The sequence below is a fragment of the Palaemon carinicauda genome, chromosome 2 (genome assembly GCF_036898095.1).
Source record: "Palaemon carinicauda isolate YSFRI2023 chromosome 2, ASM3689809v2, whole genome shotgun sequence".
NCBI classification, from domain to species: Eukaryota; Metazoa; Arthropoda; class Malacostraca; order Decapoda; family Palaemonidae; genus Palaemon; species Palaemon carinicauda.
In genome coordinates, this window is record NC_090726.1 from 195,617,536 (window position 1) to 195,630,035 (window position 12,500).

General features: G+C 37.3%; 1 protein-coding gene across 1 annotated transcript in view; it reads left to right on the forward strand.

The window, feature by feature from the left end:
* The first annotated feature begins 7,937 nt into the window (after positions 1–7,937).
* LOC137621795 (uncharacterized) overlaps positions 7,938–12,500 on the forward strand; it is a 148,604-nt gene continuing 144,041 nt past the window's right edge. The window contains exon 1 of the mRNA XM_068352306.1: positions 7,938–8,147. Coding sequence (XP_068208407.1) covers positions 8,127–8,147 — 21 coding nt within the window. The 5' untranslated portion in view covers positions 7,938–8,126. The remainder of the gene's footprint in view (positions 8,148–12,500) is intronic.

Here is a 12,500-nt window from a genome sequence, read left to right on the forward strand (position 1 = left end):
TTGTTCACCTGATTGCTTACCTGATGCTCTGTTTACCACTTTACCTGATGGCTTACCTGATGCTTTGTTCTTGTTAACCTGATGGCTTCCTTGATACTTTGTTCACCTGATGGCTTACCTGATGCCCTGTTCATGTGACGGCTTACCTGATGCTTTGTTCACCTGACTGCTTACCTGATGCTCTGTTCACCTGATGGCTTACCTGATGGCCTACTTGATGCTTCAGGGGTACCTGTCCGGTGTACATGATAGTGTATGGCCGGCCTTACCTGATGCTTTGCTCACCTGATGACTTACTTGATGCTCTGTTCACTTGATGGCTTACCTGAGGCTTTGTTCACCTGACGGCTTATCTGATGGTCTGTTCACCTGATGGCTTACCTGATGCTTTGTTCACCTGAAGGCTTATCTGATGCTCTGTTCACCTGATGGCTTACCTGATGCTTTGTTCACCTGACGGCTTACCTGATGCTTTGTTCACATGATGGCTTACCTGATGCTTTGTTCACCTGACGGCTTACCTGATGCTTTATTCACATGATGGTTTACCTAATGTTTTGTTCACCTGACTGCTTACCTGATGCTTTGTTCACCTGATGGCTTACCTGATGCTTTATTCACCTGATGCTCTGTTGACTTGACGGCTTACCTGATGCTCTGTTCACCTGATGGCTTACCTGATGCTTTGTTCACCTGATGCTTTGTTCTCCTGATGGCTTACCTGATGCTCTGGTCACCTGAGGGCTTACATGATGCTTTGTTCTCCTGACGGCTTACCTGATGCTCTGTTCACCCGATGCTCTGTTGACTTCACGGCTTACCTGATGCTCTGTTCACCTGATGGCTTACCTGATGCTTTGTACACCTGATGCTTTGTTCTCCTGATAGCTTACCTGATGCTCTGGTCACCTGATGGCTTACATGATGTTTTGTTCACCTGATGGCTTACCTGATGCTATGTTCACCTGATGGCCTACCTGATGCTTTGTTCACCTGATGACTTACTTGATGTTCTGTTCACCTGATGGTCTACCTAATGCTCTGTTCACCTGATGGCTTACCGGATGCTCTGTTCATGTGACGACTTACATGAAGCTTTGTTCACCTGATGGCCTACCTGATGCTCTGTTCACCTGATGGCTTACCTGATGCTTTGTTCACCTGATGGCTTACCGGATGCTCTGTTCATGTGACGACTTACATGAAGCTTTGTTCACCTGATGGCCTACCTGATGCTCTGTTCACCTGATGGCTTACCGGATGCTCTGTTCATGTGACGACTTACATGAAGCTTTGTTCACCTGATGGCCTACCTGATGCTCTGTTCACCTGATGGCTTACCTGATGCTTTGTTCACCTGATGGCTTACCGGATGCTCTGTTCATGTGACGACTTACATGAAGCTTTGTTCACCTGATGGCTTACCTGATGCTCTGTTCACCTGATGGCTTACCTGATGCTTTGTTCACCTGATGGCTTACCGGATGCTCTGTTCATGTGACGACTTACATGAAGCTTTGTTCACCTGATGGCTTACCTGATGCTCTGTTCACCTGATGGCTTACCTGATGCTTTGTTCACCTGATGGCTTACCGGATGCTCTGTTCATGTGACGACTTACATGAAGCTTTGTTCACATGATGGCTTACCTGATGCTTTGTTCACCTAATTGCTTACCTGATGCTTGGTTCACCTGATGGCTTACATGATGCTCTGTTCAGCTGATGCTTTGTTCACCTGATGGCTTACCTGATGCTTTGTTCACCTGATGGTTTACATGATGCTCTGTTCACCTGATGGCTTACCTGATGCTTTGTTCACCTGATGCTTTGTTCACCTGATGTCCATTTCTGGGTGGTGATTTAACCACTCTTTGATCACCTGACTCATGAGTCAGGTTATTGTCATGCACCAGAACGACAGGGAGTGAAATAGGAAAAGACATATTCGTCCTTAGGCAAAACACTCCCTCCAACATTTCGAAATATTCATTACCTGTAAACCTCCCCGAGGCCACTCAGCCAACACCCGACACCAGAGTTGAATACATATTATTCCATTCCTGCTCACTTCTTTAATATCTTTTTGCTTCACAGCGAGTGTTGTCTCTTCTCCAGCTGTGCCTTGTTCGCGCTTTTATTGATGATGAATTTTTCTTGAGGGACGATTACATTTAGTGTTAAAGATTTGGCATAAAAAAGGGTAAAAAGCTTGGAATAGATGTTTCCGGAAATTTGCCGTTTTAAAAACGGACATATTGATATGTGGTGGCCTGGAGGTAGCGTCCTTGCCTGGCGATTGCCAGACTCGTTAGTTCCTTTGGTCGCTGCAACCTCCCATCCTTGTGAGCTGGGGATGGGGGGGGGGAGTCTACAGGTCTATCAGCTGAATTATCAGGAGAGATTGCCTGACACTCCTTGGTTCTAGCTTGGGTGGAGAGGGGGCTTGGGCGCTGATCATATGTATATATGGTCAGTCTCTAGGGCATTGTCCAGCTTGATAGGGAAATGTCACAGCCCCTTGCCTCTGCCATTCATGAATTGCCTTAAAATCTTTACAGGAGTGATATCACGGTTACGAACCCGTAAAAGATAATAACAAACTAGAGTACAATTACGGTCGCCTGTATTTTACCGAAATACGGCTCAGAATGGTATATTTTTACGGGGAATTTCCAATTACAAATACTATCTTTTTTTAACAGTAAAGGATATAGCAATTAATATTCGAATCATGAATACGTCGTCTTGAAATGCTTGGGTGAAAGCAAAATCTATTTTTGGAAAGGGAATTTTTATGATCTTTCATTTAAGGAATAGATTGGTAAAAAAAACATCAAGAGTATGCAATGAATAATAATATTTAGCTGTTCTTTAGATTAAGAAAACAATGATTTTGGTATACTGTTCAAAATTTGCCGTAAAAAAAACCGGTAAATTCATGGAATAAATGTTGCCAGACATTAACCGTTTTAAAAACGGATATATTGACGTAAAGGAGTGATATTACGGTCACCAAACCGTAAAAGATAATAACAAAGTAAGGTCTAATTACGGTCGCCCGTATTTTACTGAACTACGGCTGAGAACTATATTTTGTACGGAGAATTTCCCATTAAAATTACGGTCTTTTTAACAGTCTAAAGTTAGATCCCTGATATGAGATTGAATTATCTAAAACAAATATAGCAATACTTCATTTGTAAGTAAACACATGCCCAGAAAGAAACCGTCGAATTATAAAACGGTTTGTGACGAGAAATTATTTAAAAAAAAAACCCTACCGATTTGGTCACGAGGCATCAGCAAAACACTGGGAGGTGATCTGCTGCCCTTGTCAGAATAAGAATGAATAGGACGTAACGGTTGTGGTGGCCGATGTGGTAACGTCCCTAACTGGTGATCATCAGACTGGGGTTTAAGTCCCGCTCAAACTCGTTTGTTTCTTTGGTCGCTTAATTTCACCATCCTTGTGAGCTAAGGATGGGGGTAATGGGGGAGCCTATAGCTTTATCTGATGAGTCATCAGCAGCCATTGCCTGACTCACCTTGGTTCTAAATTGGAGAGGGGTCTTAGGCGCTGAACATATGTATATATAGGCAGTCTCTAGGGCATTTTCCTGCTTGATAGGGCAATGCCACTGTCCCTTGCCTCTGCCATTCATAAGCGGCATGTAAACCTTTAACGATTACTGAAATCTAGAAAGCACTTCAACTGGTTAGTACAGTGGTAACGTGTTTGCCTTGCATTTTCATGGCGGCAGATCGATCCCAGTCTGGGACCGTGAGTTTAAGCTGTTTACTGGAGAGGTCACTGCTGTGGTTGGGAATCACAGTGGAGGGTTGGGCTTGCCCGGCTGACGTTCTGGTGAGTATCTACTATGATGAAACTGTTGTTGAAACCCGACACCTTCAACCTTTAATGCATTATGACACGGCGCAGAATTTTCCAGTTTTAGAGGCAGCAGAAGATTTAAAAATTGTAGTCAATTACCATCAAACACAATAAGAGTTTAAAGGTTAGCAGAGGCAAGGAACAGTGACATTGCCCTATCAAGCAGGACAATGCCCTAGAGACTGACCATATTACATATGATCAGCTTCCAAGCCCTCTCTCTCCACCCAAGCTAGGACCAGGGAAGGCCAGGAGTAGCATCTGATGACTCGGCAGATAGACCTATAGGCTCCCCCCCCCCCATCCTTAGCTCACAAGGATGGTGAGGTTGCAGCGACCAAAGGAACTAGCGAGTTTGAACGGGACTCAAACCCCAGTCTGGCAATTACCAGGCAAGGACGCAATCACCAGGCCACCACAACCCTGGTTAAAAATATCTTCTAACATTGAGGGTTGATTTCGACATCAGTTTTGTAATTAGCTCATTAGATGACAAAATTACTTAGCACGTCGAGCATATAACCACAAAAATTTAATCTAGTCACTATTTACAGATTTCGCGTTGTGCTTTTATTGCGAAAAGACGTAAACAAATTTCTTTATGATCACTAGGATTAGTTTATTTTTATACTTTTAGATTATCATGAGAGAGAGAGAGAGAGAGAGAGAGAGAGAGAGAGAGAGAGAGAGAGAGAGAGAGAGAGAGAGATTTCTAGTATTAGTGGATTTTCTAATTTAGGTTTTGAATATCCTCATATATGTTTTATTATTATGTTTATAATATCTTTCACGTTCAGCAAACGAATGAGAAATTTTCCAGAGAAATTCTCTGACCTTCAGACAACTGTTTCCTTCCCTCACCTCAAAACACCTCACAGTTTTAACCAAGCAAACCCCCCCCCCCTCCCCTCTCCCGCTTTACAACTGTCTCTTACACCTGACATTTTAAACTCTAGAAGATGGGGGTTGAAAGCAAGGCTGGAGTACGACTACTACTACTCCCCTTGAGTTTTATATAGGAAATATATATATATATATATATATATATATATATATATATATATATATATATATATATATATATATATAGTAAGACTTACTCCTCATTATATAGAGATCATATATATATATATATATATATATATATATATATATATATATATATATGTATATATATATTAAGACTTGCCCTTCATTATAAAGAGATCATATATATATATATATATATATATATATATATATATATATATATATATGTGTGTGTGTGTGTGTATATAATCTCTATATAATGAAGAGCAACTCATACAATATATATTCATATATATATATATATATATATATATATATATATATATATATATATATATATATATATATATATATATATATATGATCTCTATATAGGTAGTAGGTTGGCCAGGGCACCAACCACCCGTTGAGATACTACCGCTAGAGATTTATGGGATCCTTTGACTGGCCAGACAGTACTACATTGGATCCTTTTCTCTGGTTACGGTTTATTTTCCCTTTGCCTACACATACACCAAATAGTCTGGCCTATTCTTTACACATTCTCCTCTGTCCTCATACCCCTGACAACACTGAGATTACCAAACATTTTTTTTCTCTCTTATGGGGTTAAGTACTGCACTGTAGTCGGTCAGTGGCTACTTTCCTCTTGGTAAGGGTAGAAGGGACTCTTTAGCTATGGTAAGCAGCTCTTCTAGGAGAAGGACACTCCGAAATCAAACCATTGTTCTCAAGTCTTGGGTAGTGCCATAACCTCTGTACCATGGTCTTTCACTGCCTTGGGTTAGAGTTCTCTTGCTTGAGGGTACACTCGGGCACACTGTTCTCTCTTGTTTCTCCTCCTCTTGTGTTGTTAAAGTTTTTATAGTTTATATAATAAATATTTATTTTAATATTGTTGCTGTTCTTAAAACAATTAATATTTTTTCCTTGTTTCCTTTCCTTACTGGGCTGTTTTCCCTGTTGGAGCCCCCGGGCTTATAGCATCCTGCTTTTCCAACTAGGGTTGCAGCTTAGCAAATAATAATAATAATAATAATAATAATAATATAATGAAGAGCAAGTCTTACTACACACACACACACACACACACACACATATATATATATATATATATATATATATATATATATATATATACATATATATATATATATATATATATATATATATATATATATATATATGTGTGTGTGTGTGTGTGTGTAATAAGGCTTGCTCTTCATTATATATATATATATATATATATATATATATATATATATATATATATATATATATATATATATATATATATATATATATAATGATGATGATGTTTAGCTAAGCTACAACCCTAGTTGGAAAAGCAGGTCGCTATGAGCCCAAGGGCTCCAACAAGGAAAGAATAATCCAGTGATGAAAGGAAATAAGGAAATAAATAGCCTAACTACAAGAGAAATAATGAACATTGAAATAATTTGTTTTAAGAACAGCAACAACATTAGAACTCTCATAAACTATTGAAAGAGACTCATGTCAGCCTGTTCAACATAAAAACATTCTCTGCAAGTTAGAACTTTTGAAGTTCCACCAATTCAACTACTTAATTAGGAACATCATTCCGCAACCTGGTCACAGCTGGAATAAAACTATAAGCTTACAGAAGATGCTTAGTAATCATTATTATTATTATTATTATTATTATTATTATTATTATTATTATTATTATTATTATTAGCTAAGCTACAACCCCAGTTGGAAAAGCAGGATGCTATAAACCCAAAGGTTCCGACAAGTAAAATAGCCCAGTGAGGAAAGAAAATAAGGAAGTAAATAAACGAATTGAAAAGAAATCAACAAAATAATATATTTTAATAATGGTATAAACATTAAAACTGCTTTACTTTTTTACCATCAAAGTAGTCTAGATATTGTATTCCAGACACAATATTTTTAATTCATCTTTGGATTGGATGAATATTTTTTTGTTGTGGTGGCCGATGTGGTAACGTCCTTGATTGGTGAACACCAGATTGGGGTTCGAGTTCCGCTCAAACTCGTTTGTTGTCTTGGTTGCTACAACCTCACCATCTTTGTGAGCTAAGGATGGGAGGTATGGGGGAGCCTATTGGTCTATGAGCTTAGTCATCAGCAGCTATTGCCTGGCCCTCCTTGGTCCTAGCTTGGGTGGAGATGGGGCTTGGGCCCTAATCATATGTACTGTATATATGGTCAGCTTCTAGGGCATTGTCCTGCTTGAAAGGGAAACGACACTGCCCCTTGCCTCTGCCATTCATGAGTGGCCTTTAAACCTTTAAAAGAACTCAGGAGGCGAAGTGCCTTCAGTGATTCTCACACGCAGGCATTACTTTATTATTTTGATGTTCGACCTGTTAATAAACGCAAGGTTTTCCCCAAGTTGTACATGAGAACTGAGTGTACTCCCTGACCCCAGCGCCAGGTATTTTGAGCCAAATTTGACAAATTCAATTCGAAGGGAAGCTGGAAAGTCGCCACGTGAATTGCATTGACGACAATACCTTCTACGGAAGGTTCAGGCTGCCTTTAAGAAAGTCTATGGTGACGAACGCAACCAATGTTAAGTTGAAACCGTTTAATAAATATGTAGCTGATTCACGAAGAGAATAAGAAAGGTAATAAATAATATTTTTTATTCTAGTAACAAAGATCAGACAAAAAAAACGAATTGTCAGATCACGACTTCACTCGATCGTTCAAATTGGCGATGGTTGGCAGTCACGAACAGATTGTGTTCGTTTAGTCATCATTGATTTCCGCAGGCAATTATTATCAGATAAACTAATTAAGACTCGTAAATCAACTGTATATGCAATAGAAGTATACATAATTACTAATTAATTTGATTTGTAATATCCAAAACTCACACAAATTGATTTCGTTATTAGTATAGTCGAAGTCAGATAGGAAGGGTTCGGACGTAGCGATCATCGGTCTCGTCACTGTGAGACCATAATTTGTTTATGAACAGACTACCCAGAGACGACCTGGGGGCAAATACTCACGTCCAGATTACTGCGTCCACTCAACTGGACCAGTACCTCCGAGGCATATTCTAGGTGTACCGTCACCAGCTAGAATTACTTCTACCTGTAACTTTTCTCACAAGTCTCCAATTTCCGAGGCCTTTGTTCCCGGCCAGGGAACCTATGTGACACCAGTTGGCAGAACCACCTCTTGCAATGGATGCCTTCATGACGCTGGTGAGTTATAGGCTATTCTTTTCGCTATTTTGCCGTGGCTTTTAATGAGATATCCCATTTAGGAATATTGGGTACTTTGTCATTCTCTTGCTTGAGGGTACACTCGGGCACACTATTCTATCTACTTTCTTTTCCTCTTGTTTTGTTGAATGCTTTTATAGTTTATAGAGGAAACATTTAATTTAATGTTGATTCTGTTTTTTAAATATTTAATTTTTTCCTTGTTTCCTTTCCTTACTGGGCTATTTTCCCCTGTTTGGGTCCCTGGGCTTACAGCATCTTGCTTTTCCAACTAGGGTTGTAGCTTAATAATAATAATAATAATAATAATAATTGGAGTATGGTACTCCAATCAAGTAGGTTTACAGTTTGTAAATTACAATTTACCTACAGTAGGCTGCACATCGTAAACTTAGACACCGTAGAGGGGAGATCTTTGCTTAGCATCTATAACATTTACAACGCTTCCAGAAGGTTAAAATCACTGCCAGATCTTTGCTCAGACAACCAGTGACATTTTCAACTTGTGACAATACCGCAGTAATTCCCCATTTTCATCCAAATCTGACAAAAAAAAAAATAACGAAGTAATTGGAGGGTGTTAGTGCCATCAGAACAAATCAGGCGGTAGACTGTAAGCGTTACTGGAAGTTTTTGCTGAAGCGTTCTTTCGGTTCATAGTAGCCGGCCTTTTTTAAATAATCATTTTACTATACATTATAACTGTTTCTACTTCCGCTCTTCCATCTTGCTGTGTAACCTCTTATCCTTAACCTTACTCTGCAATTGCGTGGTACGCCTCTAGATGTATCTGGTTGCTGAATGGTCTCCTTGAGCACAGTATTGTTTTTTAAGGTCCAAATTTGTCAATCCATTATTATTATTATTATTATTATTATTATTATTATTATTATTATTATTACCTACGCTACAACCCTAGTTGGAAAAGCTGGATGCTATAAGCCCAGAAGCCCCAACGGAAAAAAGCAAAATAAAATATTTTAAGAACAGTAACATTAAAATTAATATTTACTATATACACTATAAAAACTTTGACAAAACAGGGAAAGAATTTAGAAAAGTGTGCCAGAGTGTACCCTCAAGCAAGAGAACTCTAACCAAAGACAGTGGAAGACCATGGTACAAAGACTATGGCACAATTTAAGACTAGATAACAATGGTTTGATTTTGCAGTGGCCTACTAGAAGAGCTACTTGCCGTAGCTGAAGAGTCTCTTCTACCCATACCAAGAGGAGAGTAGCAACTGATCAATTACAGTGTAGTAGTTAAACCCATGGGTAAAGAAGAATTGTTTGGTAATCGAAGTGTTGTCAGGTGTATAGGGACCAAGGAGAATATGTACAGATCATGCACGACTATTCTGTGTATGTGTAGGCAAAGGGAAAGTGAACCATAACCAGAGAGAAGGATCCAATGAAGTACACTTTGGTCAGTCAAAGGACCCTATAACACACTAGCGGTAGTAGCTAGCTGGTGCCCTGGCCAACCTACTACCTTGTAACTGCATTGTCTAGTGTCTTTGATTATTTTGAGAATTACATTTTAAAACGACAGACATCGACAGAGAAAGTTCTTGCAGCGGTATTCAGCGATTCCATTATTTCGATTTCATGAAATCATTAGTACCACCGGGTCTATGTAACGTTTCGTAGGACTAGGTCCATAGTACCACTTAGTTTACCCCCGGGCTTCCTTTAATGTAATTTTTGGTATTTATTTACAAAACCACCCTCTTCGTATACTGCCAAATTATGCAAAGCTATTGATTTCCTCTATTACTTTTTCATAATTTAAGACAATTCTCCACATGGGAAACAAGTTAAAATTATAAAAAAACTATAGAATTAAAAAGTAAACTAGCCTGGTTTCCGCACTAAACGACCTGGAACTGACATCGTCAACACAGTCAATCAAACAGAAGTTTGTGATGCCATCGTGCATTTGATATATATTCAAAATATATACTAAATTAAAAATGGAGTAATTACTCAAAAATGTCCATAAAATATACAATTCACAAGTAATTCACAAGTTATTATTACTTATTATTACTGATGTGCTGGAGTGAAGGATTATTTTGCATTTTGATTGAATCTGCTTTGTTATTTTGTCATTGAATTGGATGTAAATCAAAGCAGGTGTAATTCATTTGTTTTCTAATTATTAAGTTGTACTTTGAAATAATTGATATCAACGAGTTTCCTCTCTCTCTCTCTCTCTCTCTCTATATATATATATATATATGTATGTATATATATATGTGTGTATATGTATACAATATATATATGTACTGTATATATATGTATATATATATATATATATATATATATATATATATATATATATATATATATATATATATATATTGTAAAATTAATTTTATTAATATAAAAGAATAGCTATCTATTACTCCTCATGTCCATAGGTGCCAGATCACGACGCTTAAGTCTAACGGTTTTTTTTTTCTTTAGATATCAAAAACCACAAAATTCAGTGAACTATATTGATAGGTTTAATTTTTTTCTAATCTTTCAACTCAAATTATATCAAATAATAATAATCTAATTAATGTTTATCACGCCAGTCTTATTTTTCGTATATTCTTTGGACGTTTTCTCGTAATGCCTTAAAACGCTCCTCGTGCGGTGTACTGCACGCATTATTTAAGGATTTTTGGCTATCAAACATTAATTGAAGTACATAGTTCCCAGTGCCAAGTCTTATGGGGCAAAATCTTAAATCTTATCCTATAGATATGTGTCTTTGGCCGAAAAGGAAGTGTTCTTAATAATTGTTCTTTTTAAACGAGTAGTAATATAAAGGTACTGTAGGTCTAAGGCAATTTAATCATATTATACTGGTCCTCGTTTATGATTATTGTTGTTGTTGTTGTTATTATTATTTTTATTATTATTGTTATTATTATTATTGTTATTATTATTATTATTATTGTTATTATTATTATTGTTATTATTATTATTATTATTATTATTATTCAAGCTAGAACCCTATTTGGGAAAATAGGATGCTATAAGCGAAGGGGTCCAACAAGGAAAAATAGCTCAGTGAGGAAAGAAAATAAGGAAATATATATATAAAATATGAAAAATAATAAAAGAAGAATATAATCTATCTTAAGATCAGTAACAACATTAAGATATATCTCTTATATATAAACAATGAAGATATACGTCATAAATACATTAATGATTAAACCAGTAAGACATATTTAAAGGCCGCTCATGAATGGCAGAGGCAATGGACAGTGACATTGCCCTATCAAGCTGGACAATGCCCCGATCAGCGCCCAAGCCCCCCTCTCCACCCAAGCTAGGACCAAGGAGGGCCAGGCAATGGCTGCTGATGACTCAGCAGATAGACCTACAGGCTCCCCCAAGCCCCCCTTTCTTAGCTCACAAGGATGGTAAGGTTGCAGCGACCGAAGAAACTAACGATTTTGAGCGGGATTCGATGCCCAGTCGCGTTCACCAGTCAGGGACGTTATCACATCGGCCATCACAGCCCTAAAAAAGACAGTTGGAATTTGCTAAAAAAAAAAAAAAATCTGTCTTTTATGTATCTGTCAATCAATTTGGAATTAAATTTATCACGACGGTAAATTAGAATTTTTAACACCAGGATTTAAAATCTCAAGGTAATTACCTTAGTTTGAGGTAATTTTCATGGTTTCAAGGTCATTTTAAGGTAATTCTTAGGTATATTCGGTTTTACTAGCTTCAAATTCAAGGAAATTGGAAAAGTTTTAAGGTAATCTAAGGTAAAAAGCAGCACTTAAGGTAATGGCCACATATGCAAGTGTTGCATCATCCAATAAGACATAGACTTTTCTGTTAGGTTTTTCAGTTGAGCAGGTTGTCAGTATAGTTTTATAGTTTATATAAGACTCATCTATTTTAACGTTGTTACAGATTTTTAAAAAAATTATATTTTTTATTCATTACACACATACAGTATATATATATATATATATATATATATATATACATACATATATATATATATATATATATATATATGGGAAATATTAATATGTCCCATGTCAACAAATAATGAGACTACCCCTCGCAAGCAAGGTGCAATCTTGCTACAACAACATGCTGAGTTGTTAGGTTTTGTGGAATTCTCATGATTATAAAGTTAATTTACCTTGAGGTATAAAACATATTTGCATACAAGGATTAGGACATATTTATATCATCATCATCATCATCATCTCTTACGCCTTTGACGCATAGAGCCTTGGTTAGATTTCGCCAGTCGTCTCTATCTTGAGCTTTTAATTCAATACTTTTCCATTCATTGTCATCTACT